Here is a 14,224-nt window from a genome sequence, read left to right on the forward strand (position 1 = left end):
CACACTTACCTGTAGGTTTCAAACAAGCCTGAAGGACTCAATAAGTTTGATCAGGTGTGTTTAATTAGGGTTGGAACGAAACCGTGCAGAGCTGCGGCCCTTTTGGAACTGAGTTTGACACCTGTGGCCTAGTGGTTAGTGCGTTGACACATAGCACCGAGGTGCTCGCAGCGACCCGAGTTCGATTCCCGTCTCGAGGTCCTTTGCTGATCCTTCCCCTATCTCTGCTCCCCACACTTTCCTGTCTCTATATCTCCACTGTCCCATCAATAAAGGTGAAAACCCCTAAAAAATAAATATATATAAAACAAAACAAAAAAAGGTTTGGGCCTGCCGTAAACACCCAAACTCCCTCGACTCCGCTCCCCTTGTCAAATCAGTGCCACAACGTGAAATGCGCAGACACGTGAAGTGCAAAGTCAAAACCGCATCGCAATTGACTGGATGAGTTAAGCCTGGTTTATACTTCTGTGTCAGGTGACCGGCGTAACCCACGGCGCAGGCAACGCGCGTGGCTGTGCATTTATACTGCTGCGCGCTGTCTCTGTTGGTCTGCATTAACACTTCCGAAACGCTAGTGGGCAGTGAGGTGTTAATGCTCCTCTGTGTCGAGTTTCTTCGCTGATGTTTTGCTTTTCCTGAACACTTCCGTGATGTACAAGTGGCTCAAACTCGCTCATTTTGAGGCAGGAACCGGCGGACGTGCAACAACTTTAACTAAGAGGTAAACAAAAAACAAAACTTTCCATCCGGAGCTCCTTCACGGGACTCCACACTTGTAAACAATCGCTCGCGCCATTCGCGCGGCTCTCAGTCCCGCCCAGACACGTCAGCGCTACCAAGCCGACCAATCGCAGAGCTTGCGCTACGCGTCGTTGCGACGTGTAGTTACATTTTTTGAGAGGTGCACGTCAGTAACGGCGACGGCCACGGCGAAGGGCTATGCGTCAGCGCCGTAGCATACGCCGGTGTTTGACGCAGAAGTATCAGCCTTTATGCTTTAAAAAAGTTTTGCAAAAAAAAAAAAATAAATTCTTGCAAATATTTTAGGTTCTTTTTGTTTGCAAATTTTTATATCTCAAAACTTGATTTTCCCTTTGCAGTTCTTTTATTTTATTTTGCAAGTATATATGGCCCTAAATGGACTCCATAGCACATCTCATTTGAATTTAAAGTGACAGTCACCAAAACTCCACCATTAGGATCAAAGCCTGAAAGGAGAAAAATTAAAGAGTTATAAGACATTATTTAATGTGGTGAAACTTCACACACACACTCTCTCTAGGGACATCAGAGACTTCACATCTTGTAAAAATAAGCATAATAGGTCCCCTTTAAATAAGTGTGAAAATAGAGCTGAGGGGCTTCCAAGTGCTTTTTGAAAACCCTGGTTTACTGTTATGCCTTTTTAAAAATTTAATTAGGCCTAATACATTTTTTTCTCCATATTAATCTGCAAGTCATGTCTTTAAGTAAACCTCTTAGAAGTCGAAATGAGTTAGCGAATGCTCTTTCAGTTCATTTTGATACGAGAAACACTTTCCACAGTGCTGGCAGGACAAAAGCTTCTCTTCGGTGTGAATCTTCATGTGGATGTTTAGGTATCCTTTTCGGCAGAATTCTTTTCCACAGTGGTGGCAGGTGTAGGGGTTCACGTCGGCGTGAACTCTCATGTGGTCTTTGAGACTTCGGCTGTACCCAAAACTGGCTCCGCATTCAGCGCACGTGTACGGCTTCTCTCCGGTGTGAATCCTCATGTGGATTTTGCGAGTCTGCTTGTGCTTAAAGCTCACGCCGCACTCGCTGCATGTGAAGGGCTTCTCTCCGGTGTGAATTCTCATGTGGACGTCGAGTCTCGTCTTGTGCGTGAAGCTCATTCCACATGTGCTGCAGATGTGTCGGCATATGTGCTTTTTGAGGTTGTGTTTTCGACTGTATACCTTACCGCACTGTTTGCACGCCATCTCTCCGGTGTGGATTCTCATGTGGACCTTAAGGTTTTTTTTGCTACTGAAACTCCTTCCACAGAGTCGGCACGAGAAATCACTCTTTTGGTCTCTTTTTTCGGTCTCTGAGTCTTCGGTTTCAGTTTTGAACTCTTGTTCTTCCTTAATCTGCTCAGTCGGTTCTTCCTTTACGGCAGTCAGATCTGAGATAAAGAGACAAAACAATGACCGACGTTAAAACCAAGATGTTAATACTACCAAAACATCTGCTACCTCTAATCTTTAGTAGGGATGCACCAATCCCGATACTTGGATCGGATATCGGTTCAATACCGCATATTTTTTCTGGATCGGGTATCGGCCAATTGGTTCTTGCGCATGCGCTATATTCTGTGTAATTTATAGGCCAACAAAAGCCACGAAGGTAGCCTATTATAAGGCACTAGAAAGTAGTCATGTAGGCTACTATATCTCAAATGTTCTGAAGCCATTTTATAGTTTAACGTGAAGCACAGATGAATGTTCAAGTGCTTAAATTCATGTTCAGTTCAGCGCTTCTCTCCGCTGCGCCTGTCAATCATTCTTCATTCATTCGCAATTCAAACTCCACGTTCATGACAACACAAGAAACTCTCTAAGACTTATTGTTCCTGTTAATACAAGTACCGTATTTTCCGCACTATAAAGCGCACCGGATTATAAGACGCAGTCTCAAATACGGGGTCTATTTCTGCACTTAACCCATACATAAGGCGCACGCTAAACTACACTGTCTGCAAAAAAAAAGGTAATGGAAGCAAAACAGTTAACATATTTTAGTTGAACTTTATTGTACTATTTAACAATACACTCACATTATTATTATTTTTTGAATCAGTCTTCTTCCACAAATCCATCAAAGTCCTCATCTTCTGTGTGTGAATTGAACAGCTGGGCAGTTTCATCATTGTCGTAGTCAGTCTCATTGCCGGGTGGCTGTTCAGCAATGATGCCGGCTTTTGCGAAAGCTCGGACAGCAGTTAAAGCAGACACCTTAGCCCAGGCATCCACAATCCATTTACATATGGTGGCGTAACTCGCCCGGTGCTGCCTACCAGTCTTAGTAAAAGTGTGTTCGCCGTCTGTCATCCATTGCTCGCACGCAGCTCGCAACTTCACTTTAAACGCCCTGTTTACAACAATATCCAGCGGTTGGAGTTCTTTTGTTAGTCCTCCCGGAATGACAGCAAGCTCCGAATTTATTCAAGTTGGTTTCCTAACTCTGGCCACCTTGCTTTGTTCCCGCGGAAACTCTGTTTTGTCTTCTTAACTTGGCGCAGTTCATTTTCTTGTGTCCTCCACTTCCGAACCACAGATTCATTTATGTGGAATTGTTTCGCAGCTGCTCTATTCCCATTTACAACCGCGTAACTAGTAGCTTGTAGTTTGAATTGTGCGTCGTAAGCATGTCTCTTCACTGGTGCCATTTTCGGGGATCATTAGACAAACATATGTGGTTTTGATTGATTTATTGCTGCTGCATACGGAGTGTACGTTTTACGTCTCTGTGTCGGCGGGAAATGCTCCGACAGCCAATCAAGCGGAGCGCTTTTCGAAATCACACAACTTTTTTTTTACAGATTTTTGAACTCCGTGCACACATAAAGCGCACCGGATTATTAGGCGCACGGCCGTTTTATGACAAAGTTTAAGGCTTTTAGGTGCGCCTTATAGTCAGTGGAGAAAAAGTTTTGCATTAAATGGGTTCATTTTGACCTGAAACAAGGAGTTCATTGCTGTTTCTAAATCATGTTGCGCTGTTAGATCAGCAGATTGCATTCGCAACACTGGAGTAGAGAGGGTTATTACCTGCTCTTCACACCCAAAGTAGGCCTACCTTGAATTTTAAATGAGAAAAGACTCAATAACACATTGGACAGATCCTCAACGCACTGTTTTTTCCCCCTTTGTGACCGCAGATACCGGAGGGCTCTGCGCTGTCTCAGTGATGCATCAAGCTCTTCGTTCACGCGCCGGCTGCACAGACTAATACATTATTCTCACAATAATTTTCTGTTCTCTCATCCTTTCGACTGCAAATAGTTTGTAAAGCCTGGCTCATTGTGGTCAAAGTAGCTGATTAAATGAATAAAAGTGAAACTTACGGTGCAATATGGATGGTCATCAACAGAAAATGATTTAGCAGAATATAGGCTACTCTGTGTAATATTTCAGCCATTTTATATATATCAACATTTTATTTTAGGGTGTCCGCGAGGTCTTATAAAGTAGATAAATCAATTATGAGAAAATTAAGGCTCTTAAAAGGTATCAAAAAATCTTAAATCTTGTTTTTACAAGGTCTTAAATTTTGTTCAAGCGGTGACCAGTGTGTTTTACTCCAAAAAAGTTTGAATATATATATATTTTCTATTATTAACAAAGACATGCTTGATCCATGTGATTGATTTGGGCTGGCTCCTCCATCCGGGTGATGTCACGTAATTTGCGTCAAACGCAGGAAGGTGCTGTGACGCTCTCCACATGTAACGAAACCATCGAGCGAAACAGATGGGAAAATGTAAATTTGCAAACTCCTGGTTGAAGAAAGACGAGTTTAAACAGTGGCTGAAGCCTGTGTCTGAAAACAGCAGCGTAATTTATTTTTTCAAGCTTTGTTTCTTCTGTGCTTATCCGAGTTCTGTTGCACCTTTATGCTCCATTGATTTATTTGACTACAATTGTTTATTAACAACTGTTTATAAAGTTAAAGCAGGGCTATTCAATTAGTTTGTCATAAGGGCCAGATCATGAAGAGCCTCCCAAATGAGAGGTGGGAGAGATATGACTTGCAATATGAGTGATGCCACGGTTCCCAATATAATATTGAACCGTACGGTACGACCTCCACGGTTCAATACGCGCTTGTAAATAGCTGTTTTCTCGGTTTTGCGTTTAAATAATTTATGTGCGCTTTATATCACAACAGTGTATAAGAGCCCATATGCTGTATTTTTGCTCCTTAAGACCCCCACGTTGGCTTTTTCTACATTAAAATGTTAATATTTTAAAACTACATAAGTATCAGTGCATAGTAAAAATAGGCTTTTTTTTTACAAACATATTCAAGTGTTGTATTTTTAAAGCACAACAAAAGCAGCGCATTGCTCAAGTAGACTTCTACACTAAGACACGTTCATATGTTATGTTTTAAACTGCATAACGGTAGAGCTGCAACGATATTGGTTGTACGATTATAGTCTGAAGAATAATCATGGTTTCACGATTATCACGTCTAATGTAAATTTAAGTATTTAGATTAACTGTTACCATCTGCGTTCATACAAAAATAATCAATTTAATAATAATTAGTCTAGCATATCTTTTGTTTATGTTGCACTGAATGGCACGCACAACTCTCACCGCTACAGCGCCAGATGTTTTTTACTGAGTGCGGCCGAAAAGCCACGAGCGCGTTGCTCTGCTTGTGCGCGCATATATTCCTACATTAGAAATAAAAAACTTGCACGCGAAAAGACGCGATATGTGAATGACCCGCTGCTATAGTTGATCCAACGTGCCTGCATATTGCCCTCGGTGTACAAGCTCAGAACGTTAAACAAGCGTACAGTTGGCATAACTTTGTTTAGTTGCAGCAGTTTTGTTCTGTGCTAAAGAATTTACAATTAATTAACCGTGACAAATTAAAGTGCAGTTCATCGGCTAATCGTTGCATTCCTAATATCGATATCAGTGCATTTTACAAAAGGCCTTTTCTACAAACATTTTCAAATGTTTTCGGCTGCCCGCGCCACTCGCTTAATGTCCCTGAACCTGTAGAGCAGGGCTGAATTGGCAGCCCGTAGGCTGAACCCGGCCCCCGAGGCAATTTGTTTCCACTCTCCAAATAGTGAGACCAAGACATCAAAAATAAATTTAGTTCAGTCGAAAAATAGCTACTATAGCTATGAAGTGACGTGCGTCTGTTCAATACAGCACAAGCTGCAGTTGAAGGAGAGCGTGACTCACCTGACATTAAGAGAGCGCGGGCAGCCGAAAACATTTGGATATGTTTGTAGAAAAGTCCTTTCGTAGAATGACACTGATATTGTTAATAGGGACGCACTGATTAGCCGATTTCACTATTAACCGCGCTTTAATCGTAAAGGCTTCTCAACTCCGCGTTTCTGTTGCACTGAATGAAACTGCTGCAACTAAACAAAGTTATTATGCCACCTGTGCGCTAGTTAAAAGTTCCGAGCTTGTACACCAAGGCTAATACGCACGCATACAGGATTGACCATAGCAGTGAGCCGTTTACATATTGCGTCTTTTCCGCAAACAAGTTCATTATTTTCAATGGACACGTGTGCGCACGGCTTGCAAGTGGACCTCCAGGTTCACTCACGCTGTAGTAGTGAGAGTTGTGCGAGACCTTCAGTGCAATGTAAACAAAAGATACGTTCGACGAATTATTACAAATGATTAAAATGATTATGTATGTATGAACGCAGATAATAACAATAGTTCATGTAGCGGCTTTCCAATTGCCGCTACTGTTGGTAGAGTGAGCAGTTTTGTACGAGTAAAAAATCAAAGTCCGTAGGCAAAATAGATGCAAATAAAAACGTCTTTATTTTCCAATCAACAGAATTACTTATTCACTTTCCTTAATATATATGCACACTTCTCTGTTACCTTGAGTTGCGTTACGTTACGCTCAGTTACGATCAAAAACTGTGTGCTTCCTACCAACACTGTCTCATGCTGTGTTCACACCAGACGCGGAACGCCCGGATAAATAGCGCTATTCGCGCGTAAATAGCCGCGTGAACATTTGAGTTTACTCGCTTCATTCGCGTGTCAAATTCACATCAGAACAGACGCGGATTCGCGTGATGGGCAGGGCTTCTGTCTGCCCAGTGACTCTAGCTTCATTGCTAAATGGCTAACATGGATTTTATGAAGAAAATAACAGTGTTTATGTGCTTTATGAAGACTGAAAAACAGCGTTGATACGTTTAGGGTCGTGTCTGAGTCCACTACATCCTTTCAGAGGTGCATCCAGCTCTGTGAGCTCATAAACTCCTCCAGAAATTGAACCTGGATGACGGAGGCTTTCAGCGGTGCTTCTGACTGAGCCCAGCCCAGTTTGATGAACTGTTGACGGTGAAGGCTGGAGGATTTCCCTCGGAACACCGACAACAGGTTCTACGTCACAATCACGCCCCCACAAGAGCAAGCTTCTGATTGGTTAACGCGGCGCGAATGTACGCTGAAGTTCAGATTTTCAAAATTGAGAGATTCGCGCGAAACGCTTGTTAAGCGCGTCAAACGCGCAAAACGCTCAATTCGTCCCGCGCCATTCGTGCAATTTGCGTCATTCGCACCGTGCCATTAGCGCGTATCGCGCCGCAGGATGTCTATTCGAGCGTTTGCATTGACTTAACATGTAAATCACTCGCGCTTTACGTGCGTTCCGCATCTGGTGTGAACGCAGCATTACTCCATGCAGTGAAGCCACAGTTATATAGTCTCCTACTGACACCTTGTGGTCAATCGCCAATATACAATGTATGGCTACATACTACATACTACTACAGTTAATTTAAATTCCTAGCTAATATATAGCTTAAATTAACATTAGACAGATAGTATTTTTTATTTATTCCTATTTTAATTTATTTATTCATTGTTCTGTCATTTACTTTTGTTGTAAAATTAATCACTCATGTTTAAATCAGAAAATTTGCCAAGACAGAAATGGACTATTGTTTGTTTTTATTATAATTTTTTTCTGCTGTATTTGGTTACTGGGCAGCAATAAACAACATTTTCCTGTGATTGTCTAAACTAGTAGTGTTTTGAATTTAATAAATGCATAATAATCGTGACAACCATTATTCTTCAGACTATATAATTGTACAATGAAAGTCTATAATCGTTGCATCCCTAATTGTTACGCAGTTCAAAACACAACCTATGAATGTGTCTGAATGCAGAAGAAGCCTACTTGAGCAATGCACAGCTTTTGTTGTGCTTTAATAATACAACATTTGAATATGTTTGGAAAAAGCCTATTGTACGATGCACTGATACTATGTAGTTTCAAAGTACAATATATTAACATTTTAATTCAGAAAAAGCCAACGTGGGGGTCTTAAGGAGCAAAAATACAGCATACGGGCTCTTATATGCTGTTGTGTCATCACTCATAATGCTAGTCATATCTCTCCGGCCCCTCATTTGGGATGCTTTTCATGAACTGGCCCCCATGACAAACTAATGGAATAGCCCTGCTGTATACTGTACTGATGTATGGTAGCATAATATGCTCATTTCCGACTATTCTGCTGTGGACACATTAATGTGACTTTATTATATCCGATATTCGTAATTCTTTAAACTATATTTAATGGCACGTAATTTGTTAAGTTTTATGTCTTTCTGTTGTATTCATATTGTGTATTATTATCTCCAAAATAAATAATAAAAAAAGCCGTGTAGCATCAACCAGGGACGGAGTGGGACTCCTTTTTAGCTCTCTAAGCCTTAGACCGGCCCACCTCAGTCGACGACTGACTATATTAAACTAACGTCATTCTCCAATTCAGTTTCTAATGACACTAACACGTCTTTTTCAAGGACACGGCTGCTTTAGAACTTGAAATGTTTATCATAAATATGAGAACATTAATTCTTTATAGATACCCAGTCCTTTGTAATTGTTGTCACCGTCAAAAAAAAATGTACCCCTACATAAGTAACCCAAACAGTATTTTATGTCTTAACACTGAAACTGAAAAAATGATGTTACATGCTGTTGGGGTCCGAACTCGGATCGGCAGCATCCTAACGTAATGCTATAGCCACAAGACCAGTGTTTCTCAACAGGTGGGTTGCGGGAACATTTTCAGTGGGTCGCGGAGTGTGTGGTCAAAAAACAACAACAAAAGTTTGATTTTGTACTTATTTTGCTTATACCAGACTTTTATTTTGAAATGCGTGCGCGACAACCCTACCGTTTGACAAGTGAAATTTCATTTAATTATTGCAACAAACATGTCGAAGCGCAAGTACGACCACAAATATGTTAAGTATGGATATATATATATATATATATATATATATATATTGACGACAAAAAAGACTTAAAGCCTCAGTGTCATATGTAGTGAGGTGCTCTCATAAAAGAGCATAAAACCTTCTATGTTAAAACAACATTTAGAAACCAGAAAACATGTTTTATTAAGAGTTTATTATGAACAATATTTGTCGTTTTTACTTTGTAATATTTCTATAATTTTATCTATTTTGTTGAATGACATCAATAAAATAGTGTTTATTTGTAAGTCTTGGTAAATTTCTTATGATGTGTCAGTCTTCTGATGTATCAGTGCTTGTTTATGTTAACAAATAAATACAAATTATAATTCCTAAAATTGTTTTATAGATCCTAAAAATTTGGGTCGCGGCTTGATGACCATGTAAAAATGTGGGTCCCATGGCCAAACCAGTTGAGAACCCCTGCACTAGACCAAGATGGCACTGTTAAGGAATGCATAGTTAACTGCTGCTATTCATGTCTACTCTTTTTTTTTCTTTTTTCTCCCCTTTCTAGATTTCTGATCAAGTTATGTCAGATTTATTAATGTAGTGAATCATCTGATTTTCATTGAGCAGGTGTAATATTCATTAATATTAATTAATATTCACTAAGGTGCCGCTGTTTAGGGCTGCATTTTGCTCACGGGGCTGCGAGAAAATAAACAAAAAGAGCGGAGCTGCGGCAAAATAATGAATAAAAAGAGTGAGGTTGTGGTCAAATAAACAAATAAATGAAAAAAGTGCGACTGGTGAGAGCGCAAGCAGCTAGGGACACGGGCCCTCACAGCCAAACAAACGCACCGGCCCACCGGGAATTCTCCCGGTTCTCCAGATTAGCCAATCCGGGCCTGGCATAAAGGGAGCGCTCTTTTTTTTCTCGATCTCGCACACACATACAGGCATTTAAACGTGCACAAATACACCTTTTAAACTTAACAAAAACTCCCGAAAACCTTTACTGTCTGCTGTGTCTTTAATATGGTGTAAAGATTATTATGCGTTATTGAAACATCAAGGAGGCAGCAAAGAATTTCACTATAAATTAAAACTACTTTATTATTTTATGCAACAGCCTTACATTTAAAAGGGAAACATAAGGGTGATCATACGCAAAAGACCCCAGACTATAAGGTTAGATGTTTTTTTTTCCTTATTTATTTATTTGTTTATGTGTTTGGCGCATGTACTCGTGTTCGATCGGAAACTGTGCCCGCCTCTCCTTTCACTCCGCCCCGAAGCCCCAGCTGGCCCTCTTTGGCCCAAGGTATTCGGCGGGCCAAAAAAGGCCGGCCACTGGCCCCAAGAAAGCCCCGATTAGGCCCCGGAAGTGACAGTGGAAACTTCAGTGTACTTCAGTTAAAATGTCAGCTGACGGCACTAAACTGAAACAGTAGTAAGTCAGTTCCTGACCTCAGAGCAAGGTTCTAGATTTACTTTTGACATTTCTAGTGGTAAGAATAAGTAACTAGCTAACATGCATTACTCAATTCTGAAATAATTGACCTTTTATTCATTTATTTATTTTAAATATTCCTCTTATTTTATCAGATGTAAAATAGAAAGAAACCCTATAGGCTGCACTGCTCTCCCTGAACCTGTGGAGCTTCACAGAAATGATATGCTAGATCACTGAAATGATACGAGTCTAGCTCTTTATTTTGTAATTATTAGTGTTTGTTTTGTAGAAACTATTGCATGTTTTTTACATTTTTTTTCCTTCCACTCAAAAGAACAATTATGGCATTTATACCCCTGAAAATGAGGTATTTTATTAGTTTTTTTTTTTTTATTGGCCATTTCTGATTCTAGTTTTAAGTCATTCTGATTTAACATTATAGCTATATCAGGGCTCGACAATAAGGACTGTGCCTCATGGCCAGCGTGCGAGACGCTCGGGCCAGCGTTGCCTTGTCACAAAAGTTTACCCTGGCTGCAACTGTCAGACAGTTGCATACAAATACAATCTTAGGGTGCTTTCACACATAGACGTTTGTTTCGGAATCTGTCTCGTTGCCCTGTAATTAGCGCGGTTTGTTTGCCATATGTGAATCCAGCAATCGGGCTCAGATCAACATGAAAATCAATCGATCCGAAATCACCTAAATGAGGTGGTCTCTGCTCGATTGAGCTGATTTATTCAGTCTCAGCTCATCTGTTATTTCTCTCTATAATTTAAGCCTAATGCAGAATTCTAGCCAACATTTCCTTAATAGATAGATTAATTCTATAGATCGATTTTTACAAAACTTGACAGCTGAAATGAGGCTCTGTATGAGAGTCTGACCTCTCTGATTTATATTTGGTGACTATATCTGTGGGTGTCGAAATTAAAGTGCACATTTTCACTTATAAAATACACAACTGGTCAAAAGTTTGGGGTCAGTATGATTGTTAAATGTTTTAACATCAGCTACTCCTGCTCACCAAGGCTGCATTTATTTCATCATAAATACAGAACAAACTGTAAAATTGTGAAATTTTATTGCACTATAAAATAACTGTTTAAAAGTAGTTTATCATTTAATTTAATCATTTATTCCAGTGATTTGAAAGATTTTTTAGCTTCATCACTCCAGTCTTCAGAGTCACGTGATCCTTCAGAAATCACTCTGATATTAATTATTATTGCTGTTATTATTATTATTATTATTATTAACAGTTATAGTAATAAAAGCAATTTACACAACAAGAAAGCAGTTATTTTTACATAAATATTTAATAAATAACTAATAAATTAAATTACATTAAAATTGAATAAATTACAATAAATATTTAACATTTTTTCTAAAATTACATTTAATAAATGTCCTTGAGGAACAATAGCTTTCCTTAAAAAAAAAACTGTAAAAAATGTAATAAAACTGACCCTACACTTCTGACCGGTACTGTAAACTTATATACATACACACTATCAAATTTAGTCACATCACAATTGTATTTTTTTAAATTGTCAGTTTGTTACGCTGAATAAAAAGGGTATGTACAGTATTACAATTATATTTGTCTTTTGACACGTTATTTAAAATACTGTATGTGGCTAAGAAATAGCTATTAACTTTTTTTTTTGGTTGGGCAAGTAAAAATCTGAACCAGTAGAAAAAAAAACCTTTGCGTTGAACCCTGTTTATAATAAATTCTTAATAGGAAACTTTTTGGGTTGAATAAGATAATTGTTTGGGCTTTTTAATCTTTAACTATAATGAGAACACCCTCAAAATCCTCCTTTATTAGTGTAGATCTGCAGATCTGATTGAGAATCAAATGACATAGAGGTGAAGTTAGTTTTATATTCAGACATTCGTTCATTAAGAAGTCTCTATATTGTTTAATGTGTTACTTTGAATATTCAATCTGAATTAGCATGCAAGTGTGACTGGAAAACAACACTAGCACTGTTTATTTGACTGTGAACAATGTTGTACTTTGATAGTCATTGGCTGCTAATATGATTTCCCTATTTAGAGTTTGCAAATACTACTTTGGTGAAATTATATTATTAAGGGGAAAGTCTGAATGACCGAATATAAATCCAACTTTACCTCTATTCAAATGACTGAGTTCAGCTTTGAGAATGAAAACCAACCTGTTTGTTCCTCGGGATCTTCTTGTTTCAGCGAGAACACTTCAGCAATCCTGATGTCTTCATGTGTGAATGTTTCTTCAATCTTCACGTCTTCACTCTCCTCTTTAATAAACGCCATCTTTAATATAGCGTCACATGGAACTTCAGAGTTTTTCTGTGTGTTTAAGAGGAGAATAATCAACAGAGAGACGAATAAATGCTAACTAAATCGGTCTGTCCACTAGTTCACTAGTCAGTGCACTAGTGAGGGAGTCAGTCTGAGTGAGAGCCTTAATACAGACTTATTATAATTATTAGTACACATGATTAAAAATAACCTTACAACTTATTAAAAGGCTTATTGAGGCATAATTATAGAACATATTTTATACAGGTTTGTTCGTGTAAACCGCAGGTTGTTTACTAAAGTAACGTTAATGTTTGTTCTTCGTTTTCAGTTGACCAGCAGGTTTCAAAAATCTCCATCACTTCTGTCATACAGAGGCGCTTTATTCACACAAAACCCCATTAAAAAGCACACGTTAGACTTTATAATTAAGTAATGTTACTTTAACAATATCGTTTATAAAGAAAAGACAACATTCAACAGCATCAACCAGCAATTAAAACGAATTAAACCGTTAAAAACACGAACCTTTTCTCAGCCGAATCACAACAGACGCCGGAGCGCGGCGCATATGCTAATGACGTCACAGTCCAATTCAGAATAAAAGTCATCGCTTTGAAATGAATTGACTAATTCGATAAATTAATCTAAATAAATCTATTATGTAATAAAGTGTGTATTTTATATAATATATTCTAGATCACAAAATGATTTATGTGTACTGCCTAATCTTGGCCAGGACGCTCTTGTACAAGAGATTTTTAATCTCAATGTGTTTTACTTGGTAAAATAAAGGTTAGAATATATTTACAAACATAAAATTAATATGCAACATTCAATATGCATTAGGCTTAGGGTATCTCTGATGATTTGCTGGAACTGCTCTCCTTCACGCATTTGTACCAGGGTAGAACATCAGAAAAACACCTTAATAGGAGGCATTTTGTTGAGCCAGAACAAAAACCCTCACTTAAAAGACAGTGAAGTTATTTCATGATGATGGTGCGTAATTCTAATTGGACGAGTCAAATCAAACATTGACAGGTAAATGTTATTAAAAGAAAACCTTTATTTTGAAGTACAATGTTTGACATATCGTATTACGTGGCAATTTTTCATTCATTCTCTTTTCAGCTTAGTCCCTTTACTAATCTCGGGTCGCCACAGAGGAATGAACCGCCAATTATTATTAAAATTATGTTTTGATTAACTAAAGAACATCTATTGGTAAAAGTCGTCATTTTCCTTCATCCTTTACATTAATTAATATATAAATACTACATGAGTATATAATATAAACGTAAATTGTTTGAATGATAATCGAATGTCTTGTGTAGCAAATGCATTGTGATGCACTGTTGGCGACCCATTGATGATTCTCGCAGATTGTGTCTTCGATAGTTCACACTAAGTGATTGTTATGCTGCATTCACAACAGGCGCGGAACGCGCATCAAGCGCGAGTGATTTACATGTTAAATCAATGCAAACGCGCGTATAGACA

At 38.7% G+C, this 14,224-nt stretch overlaps 3 protein-coding genes across 5 annotated transcripts in view; 2 read left to right on the forward strand and 1 right to left on the reverse strand.

Annotated features, from left to right (window-relative positions):
- zgc:152938 overlaps positions 1 to 14,224 on the forward strand; it is a 422,541-nt gene that overhangs the window by 199,222 nt on the left and 209,095 nt on the right. The window lies entirely within an intron of this gene.
- LOC101883187 (protein NLRC3-like) overlaps positions 1 to 14,224 on the forward strand; it is a 64,410-nt gene that overhangs the window by 28,098 nt on the left and 22,088 nt on the right. Inside the window, exon 14 of one of the 3 annotated variants that reach the window (XM_087245697.2) lies at positions 3,905 to 8,441. The exons of the other annotated variants lie outside the window; for them this stretch is intronic. Coding sequence (XP_087101823.1) covers positions 3,905 to 3,975 — 71 coding nt within the window. The 3' untranslated portion in view covers positions 3,976 to 8,441. Of the gene's footprint in view, positions 1 to 3,904; positions 8,442 to 14,224 lie in introns of those variants that run through there. 3 annotated transcript variants of the gene reach the window in all.
- On the reverse strand, positions 1,227 to 13,297 carry si:cabz01021433.2. The gene is made up of 3 exons (XM_087250568.1): positions 13,250 to 13,297; positions 12,616 to 12,769; positions 1,227 to 2,149 (listed from the first exon to the last, which is right to left on the reverse strand). The coding sequence occupies exons 2-3, from the start codon at positions 12,731 to 12,733 to the stop codon at positions 1,482 to 1,484; spliced, it is 786 nt and encodes a 261-aa protein (XP_087106694.1). The 5' UTR covers positions 12,734 to 12,769; positions 13,250 to 13,297; the 3' UTR covers positions 1,227 to 1,481.

This window comes from Danio rerio, chromosome 4, assembly GCF_052040795.2.
Source record: "Danio rerio strain M-AB ecotype USA chromosome 4, GRCz13ab, whole genome shotgun sequence".
Lineage (NCBI taxonomy): Eukaryota > Metazoa > Chordata > Actinopteri > Cypriniformes > Danionidae > Danio > Danio rerio.

Excerpts from the sequence above, each read along its gene's own strand:
- si:cabz01021433.2 (XM_087250568.1), bottom strand. The coding sequence starts at position 12,733 with ATGGCGTTTATTAAAGAGGAGAGTGAAGACGTGAAGATTGAAGAAACA. Across the intron at positions 2,150-12,615 it reads AGATCCCGAGGAACAAACAG|ATCTGACTGCCGTAAAGGAA; the intron begins GTTGGTTTTCAT and ends TCTTTATCTCAG.